The 7,517-nt window shown below is 34.9% G+C and overlaps 2 protein-coding genes across 4 annotated transcripts; one reads left to right on the forward strand and one right to left on the reverse strand.

Moving 5' to 3' along the window:
- LOC107612294 (THO complex subunit 3) lies at positions 210–4,401 on the forward strand. The gene is made up of 11 exons (XM_016314092.2): positions 210–386; positions 514–609; positions 1,489–1,618; positions 1,784–1,875; positions 1,956–2,024; positions 2,792–2,849; positions 2,997–3,096; positions 3,302–3,388; positions 3,492–3,570; positions 3,811–3,943; positions 4,025–4,401. The coding sequence occupies exons 1-11, from the start codon at positions 324–326 to the stop codon at positions 4,057–4,059; spliced, it is 942 nt and encodes a 313-aa protein (XP_016169578.1). The 5' UTR covers positions 210–323; the 3' UTR covers positions 4,060–4,401.
- On the reverse strand, positions 4,943–6,609 carry LOC107612415. Of its 3 annotated transcripts, none has more exons than XM_021116823.1 (2): positions 5,717–6,609; positions 4,943–5,558 (listed from the first exon to the last, which is right to left on the reverse strand). In XM_021116823.1, exon 1 carries the CDS (start codon positions 6,462–6,464, stop codon positions 5,760–5,762), a length of 705 nt encoding a protein of 234 aa, XP_020972482.1. In that variant the 5' UTR covers positions 6,465–6,609; the 3' UTR covers positions 4,943–5,558; positions 5,717–5,759. The 3 variants fall into 3 exon arrangements, with proteins under 3 accessions (XP_020972482.1, XP_016169631.1, XP_016169691.1); XM_016314145.2 differs by having other exon boundaries at positions 4,943–5,612; XM_016314205.2 differs by having other exon boundaries at positions 4,943–5,622.

The raw sequence follows: 7,517 nt of genomic DNA on the forward strand, positions 1-7,517 counted from the left end.
AAAAAAACTCTAAAAACATGTTTTTTACTTGGACCACTAAGTGATCCAAAGGTTCCTGGACCACCGAATCTTGTGCCTAGAGAGTTCTTATACATACAATGAGAAGAGAGAGTTCCACTTTAGAAAGACTTCGAGTAACTAATAATAACTTGTCATGTGGCAAATTATTTTAAAAATAAATAATTATATTAAATCATAATTAATTAAAATCTAACATATACAGCTTCCAGCAATCACATAAACTGCGTTAGAATCTTTTCTTTTCCCTTCAAGCCTCAAAGAAGAGAAAACGGCTTTAGATTCTTCGCTTCGCAATTCGCACGATGGACGAAAAAATCCCCTTCAAGAATCTGCATAGCAGAGAGTACTCTGGTCACAAGAAGAAGGTACCTCTCTCTCTCTCTCATGGTAATCAAGTTTTCAATGTTCAAATTTTGTGGTTAAGACAAGTTCCTTGGCACTATTTCTGATTAAATTCTGAAACTGGGTAAGTTTTGTTTCGTATGAGAAAAGGTGCACTCTGTGGCATGGAACTGCATTGGAACAAAACTCGCTTCTGGCTCTGTTGATCAAACTGCTCGAATCTGGCATATTGAGCCACATGGCCATGTAAGCTTGATCCTTGATGCATATTATTTGATAGTATTTTGTTTTCCTTATAATTGACTCGTTTTGTTTACGATGAGAATCCTCTTGCTGTTTCATGTCATAGATTAGAGGAGTAAAAGGTCATCTACATTAGCCTTAGGTTTAGGGTAGTATATACTTAGTTCTACCTCAATTTGGCTTCATGGGGGTTGAAAATGACATTTAATCTTCATATAGATGGTGTCATTTTGATTGGAGAAAGTATTTTTACAAAGAAATGCATACATATGCTGTTTGAGGAAAAATTAAAGCAGTCCACTTCCTTCCCCCTAACAAAAATTGCTTACTAGGTTAGGGTTTGTTGCTTTCAAAAAAGATGAAAATTTCAATGAATTTCAAGCTATCCCCTTTTCATCTTTTGTTGGATGTGGCTTGACTTGATTACCACCAAAGGATTTGGGTTTAGGTAAACATATCCTTTCAATTATGATGCTAATATAACTATTCCGAATGCAGCTCAACTGATGGTTAATTTTTAGAAATTGATAGCTCAAGGAGAGTTAAATTTATTTGAGGTGTAGCTGCAGTTTGGTAAGTACAATGAAGTAGTTGCCACCCTGGTTCCTTCTCCCATCCAGAATGACAATGATATTGGAGTTTGGGAAGGAAGTTTCTATTAGAATCAGGACTTATCAAATCAGGAAATATTTGGTGAATTGTAATTTTGACAATAATATCTCCTTGGCACCTTTTAGCTTAGAGATTATCTTTCAGTTTTTGCTGCTATTTTTTATGTCATTAGTAAAGATTATTTTGTTTTTTGTGGTTGGAAATTTGACTTCTCATTCTTGTGTATCGTGTTCTGATTTTCGGGCACTGGGATGGTTTTACTTGTTATAGGGTAAGGTCAAAGATATCGAATTGAAGGGTCACACTGATAGTGTAGATCAGCTATGTTGGGACCCCAAACATGCTGATCTGATTGCAACTGCATCGGGTGACAAGACCGTTCGTTTGTGGGATGCTCGTAGTAAGTGAACATTAGTTGTACAATTTGCTTTGGTTTGTCATATTTAGAAGGTGGATAACTATGACCTTTCATATTTTGTGAGATTAGTAGTGCATTTTATGGTTATGTTAGCAAGAATATGTATTTGAATGTTGAAGTGAAACTGCTCATATTTGATTTCTGCAGGTGGAAAATGCTCACAACAGGCAGAACTTAGTGGGGAGAATATCAATATTACCTACAAACCTGATGGGACTCATGTAGCTGTAGGCAATAGGGTCTGTTACGCAATCAGCTTTGCTAGTTACTAAATAGACTAGGTTTTATGATTCTCTCATTGTTTTTCAGCATTTTGTAGGATGATGAGTTAACAATATTGGATGTCCGGAAGTTCAAACCAATTCATAGGCGGAAGTTCAATTACGAGGTAGTACCCTAGTTTATATATTTTGTACTTAACCCTTGCTGTCTGTTCTGTTTCTGAGAATGCGTTAAGACTTAACTCAAGATTACGAAAATGAAACTGAACCTTGAAAATTTTGCGTAAAATGTGAATATACATATGTAGTGTTTATCCTTTCAATTCCTTAAATGATTAATGTTTGTTTGATTTCCATACCCTTTAAACTGCCCAGCTAAGTTCAGGAACCACGGCCGAATTTAAGAGTCCAATGAAATACAAATTAAATCCATATTTGCTCTGAATGGGTAGAGGCGTAGAGCTATAAACCCTAGTTTCAAAAAGTCGGAGTTGGTGCTAGATTTGTATATTTATGTGTTTTGTTTGACTTCATTATTGTTTGACTTCCTTGCCTTGAAATCTGATTTTGTTTTGCTTATGGCCAAAGTAAGTCGCTGATGTATTTCCTGGTACCTGGCTCTCTGCAGTCCTTTTTTTTTTTTGCTTCTTTTTTAGCCATTTTGAAACATTATCAATTATGATGCTGTTCTGGAGCTCATGCTTTTACTCAAACGGACGAATTTATAGCTGAGATTTTGTGATTTCTTAAAAGTTCATCCATTTTAAGTAATTCCAGTAGTAAATTGTACATCCTTGCAGTTTGGTCATATGGCTGATACTTGATATACAGTTGAGAACAGACAGGAAATTAATTTTATAATTCACATAATGATCTTAACATATTGAGTTAATTTTATTCTGAATGATCCTGTACTTTTCCTGTGTTTACTTAGGTAAATGAGATTGCTTGGAACATGACAGGAGAGATGTTCTTTCTAACAACAGGAAATGGTGAGCTCACTGCTTGAGTTGGTGCTTTTTTCCCTAACCAAGTCCGAATATGAATCCCAACTCTAGTGCATTTCACTTCATCGGGTCCAAATGAAGTATATAAAAAAATTCTCTTTAATATTCTTGTTACATTCTCACCATCATTAGGGACTGTGGAAGTACTGTCTTATCCATCTCTTCGACCTCTTGATACCCTCATGGCTCATACAGCTGGTTGTTATTGCATCGCAATCGACCCAGTAGGAAGGTATGCTTCTCATTTTTGTATTTCTGGTCTTGCTATTACATAGGAAGGAGACAAATGCACAGCCATATATCTGATTCTTCATAAAAGCAATCTTTTAGTGTCTTAGAATTTTTTATGTTCTATATTTTTTTATTTCATGAAAATGTTTATATATGGACATAACAAATAGATCTTCTTTAACAATAACCTCATGTTCTTGAGGCAGATATTTTGCTGTTGGAAGTGCTGATTCCCTTGTTAGCTTGTGGGATATCTCAGAGATGATGTGTGTTCATACATTCACAAAGCTCGAGTAAGTTTTCTTGGCTTGCATATGGCACTTCTTTTTAATATATATATACTGATTTTATAGATCGTGTTATGACAAATATGGAATGGAATTTTATCTTTCTTAGATGGCCTGTTCGGACAATCAGTTTCAATTATACTGGGGATTTGATTGCTTCTGCGAGTGAAGACTTATTTATCGATATTGTAAGTTTATGCTTGACACAACTTTTAATACTATCATGTGATTGGAAAACCTGTTGGTTTTTTTTTTTTTTCAATTCTCTCTGTAGACATGATACATGACAGAGCACAATGACGTCGTTTGATTCATGTAGCCGACCCCACTTAGTGGGACAAGGCTTTGTTGTTGTTGTTGTTGTTGTTGTTTCTGATAATTTATTTGCAATGAAGATTTATATTAGAATTTTGTTGCTTATGAAACAGTCGAATGTCCAAACTGGACGAACTGTGCATCAGATTCCTTGTAGAGCTGCCATGAACAGTGTTGAGTGGAACCCTAAATATAATTTACTGGCTTATGCTGGTGATGACAAAAACAAGTATCAGGCTGATGAAGGTATATATCTTTTGTGAAAAATTATTAGAAACACAAAAATAACAGGAGGCTGCAGTTAACTTATCTGCATTTTGATTGCAGGTGTTTTCCGAATTTTTGGCTTTGAAAGTGCATAATTTTTGTTGGTGTATCATAAAAATACATTCATACCTAGTATTTGAGGATGAATAGTTGACGGGGTGGCATGAACTCAAGAGAAGACTTCCATTACAGGATTAACAACCTCATAGAGGCTGATTTGTATTGTAATCCAAAGTGAAAAATATGTAGAGTAGCAACTCGATATTCGGAAAGCTTAACTTCTAAATTTTTCAATGTGTTATCTTTGATTCCTTGAAAGCATTGGGTCTTACTGTATTTGTCTTATTTTGTTTTTTTAATCTCTACCCGGACTGAGAAATATTCAATGTTGTGACCAAAATGGAAGATTAGGATGAAAGCTGTTGAAGAATTTAACATTTTGCTTTGTTGTTTATAACTCTTTTATAAACAGTAGAGTGATATTTGGCACTGTGTAAAAACTGTCTTAGGCTGTGTTTGGTTTTGAAAACATGACAAAATAAGACATTAAGAATAAGATACAAAAGATAGAGAGATAAAATTTAGTGTTTTTGTATGTTGTTTGGTGATAAATTAAATATAAAAAGAATAAATTTTAAAAGTTCAATTCATTTTTATTATTTCTATACAAAAGATTTAGAAAGAAAAATAAAAAAATATACTAATTTAATGTTTTTTATTTGTCAGACATGGTTATGTATTTTTCAGGATCTGTATATATAAACAAAAGCAACATAAGGGACAAAAGAGTAGTTTATTTTTCAAATATCATCATTTTAATGTTAAAGATAGATTGCCACTTTAGCTTCCAAGTAATATTGCAACCTCTCTGATTTTTCAAATTATCTTCCATCTTCATTAGTATTTTATTTTCCATGTTGATAACAGAAACTTTTCAGCTGAGAATAATTTGGAAATAACATAAATGGGTATTATCAATTGGTGGCAATATCTCCTATTATTAAAGTTAATCTTTTACAAGCTAATGGTTACCCCTTATGAGAACAATTCTGCAGTCTGCATTCTCTTCAAAAGTATATGTCTTCAAAAAAAATTAAAAAATGCTTTTGCGCCCATTCTCATGAAGTGATAACAGCTTTGATATTCCAAAGAACTGATCTGTATCCAGCTTAGATACAGAGTTGACAAGATTGTAGATTCAACAACTAGCAAAGCAACATCAGTTCTACAATTGAACGAATGAATGAATTTATTCATAATGTATGAAAAAGAATAGGCCTATAGAATGTGGCAAAATTGGAGTAGCTTGCAGTTTTACTGCATATCTCAGATAAGTTGACAATATTGAAAGATTTCAGGGACTCAGCACACAAGAGGTGTTGCTTGCTTCAGAATAAATTCTAGTCCTGAGCAACACAAATATCTTGTCTTGGTATAAAAAACCACAGGAGCTCAGATTATGGTGTCTTGAAACCGAGCCTCATACAAAGAGTCTCCTATGTCTGGGCCTTGCTGGTGTGTCACATCACATATGCTCCCTACCCAGAAGTTGAAGGTTGCATTATAATTCTGAACTACTTCTAAGCATAGCGACCTTCAAAATTTGAAGAGTTGTTCCTAATTAATCGGACCAAAAATGCTCCATTCCCTGAAATTTGCTAGAACAAATTGCCAAAAAAAATAAAAGAAGAAAAACATGATGTTTACAAACATAATAATAAGAAATCATTGAAATGAATCATCCATGCTTACCTCATTTCTGAAATGCCAACTCATCATAAGAAGATTCCAGAAGTCAGAAGCCACAAAGAAGAAGCTTTGAAGCAGGGAACACAAAACCAGTAAAACAAAAAATGCAAACAGTTAGCGAATTCCGGCAACACCAACTAACCGGCCGCCACTTGATCTCAACGCTTGAACTCTTCATCCTCTTCACCCCATTCCCATTCCAACTCGACTCCTTCGACAGATCGAAACTCGCCCCTTTCATCCTCAGTTCTTGAATGCACCTACTCAGTGCCCTCCCATCACCCCTCTCCCCTTGTAATTCCTCCCACACCTTCCAATATCTTCGCAATTTCGCATGAACCATCACAAGAAACACCATTGAAGTGCAGAGAGAAACTGTAGACGGTAGCCACCACTTGGTGCAGCACGAAGCGCCGTTCTTTTGGGGTGAATTGGCAGATGATGTGAACAAGAGTGTTAGGAAGAGGAAGTGGAAGATGAAGAAGAATGAGGAGAGTGTGAAGAGTTCGGATTTTAGAGAGCTTAGTTTTGTTTCCTTTCGGGCAATTCGGGCAGCGAAGAGAGTCTCTTGTCTCTGCCAGAGCTTCAGGAGAAGGAGGTGACCGGGGCTGTCGGAGATCTCGGTCAGAGGGTGGTCTTCGATTGCTTCGGCGATGTTGGAGGTGATGCATGAGAGGATCTTGTGGTTGTTTTGGTGTTCTTGGTCCACCGGGATTTCTACAATGTGAGTGTCTTTCTTTGTTTCCGCCATCGAAACAGAGCTTGTAGAAAGATGCAAAAGAAATGAAGTAGTTGGAATGAAGTGAAAACAGAGAGCGTTAAGAGAAGATCAGAGAAATAGAGAAAGCAAAGAGAGTTTTTTATTTCTTTTGTGAGATAGAGAAAACAAAGTTTAGAGGAATATAAAAGGTCATACACATATGGAGATCCTAACGGTCAGATTTTGATGACTTCCACAACAGTCACGTTCCTTAGTTTCCAACGGACACATTGCTCGCTTTTTTCCCCTTACTATATATCTTTTCTTCTGGAGGATGGAAAAAAATAGGATTCATAGGACTGAGGGGAAGCGGATACCCAATTACTCATTTGAACCTAAATCGAACCAATTAAATTGGTTCTGGAACTAACGAGTAATCGGATCCAATCCGAACTAAATCGATGGTCTTTGTTAGTAATTGGTTCGAGTATTGATTCTGGGGCTACGAAACCCGAACCAATCCGCGAATCCGATCATATATTAATTAAATAAAAAAATAAAAAATATACATATGATTTTTTTATTAGACAGATTATTCACTGTTAATATGTTTGAATTTTAATGAGTTTAGTTTTTAATGTATTTGATATTTAACATGTTTGGATTATTTCTATTGATATTACATGTTTATTGTATTTGTTGAATTTTTAATATAAAAATTTGGTTTTTTTTTTATGAATTTCAGTCATCGGATATCCAATTACCCGAACCGAACCAATCCGTTTTTAATCGGTTTAGTTTGGTTCGGATACATATACAAAAAAATACAAATTCAAACCAAATCGACCCGTGCTCACCTCTAATTCATATCAACTAGGTTATTGGGCGTAATTTAGGGAGAAAAAAAACATCTAAATATGGGCTTCGTTACAATTTATTAATATGGATCTAATTTGTGATTTTTTTCATATATTGCGACTCAAATCAGAAAAAATTAAAAGAGTAGGTGATAATTAAATCTTTTAGAATATCAATTTTGAATAAATTAGTCTTTAAATAATAAAAATTATTAAATAAATTCTCAAAGATTACAAACGTTGGACA

Source organism: Arachis ipaensis, chromosome B01, assembly GCF_000816755.2.
Source record: "Arachis ipaensis cultivar K30076 chromosome B01, Araip1.1, whole genome shotgun sequence".
Lineage (NCBI taxonomy): Eukaryota > Viridiplantae > Streptophyta > Magnoliopsida > Fabales > Fabaceae > Arachis > Arachis ipaensis.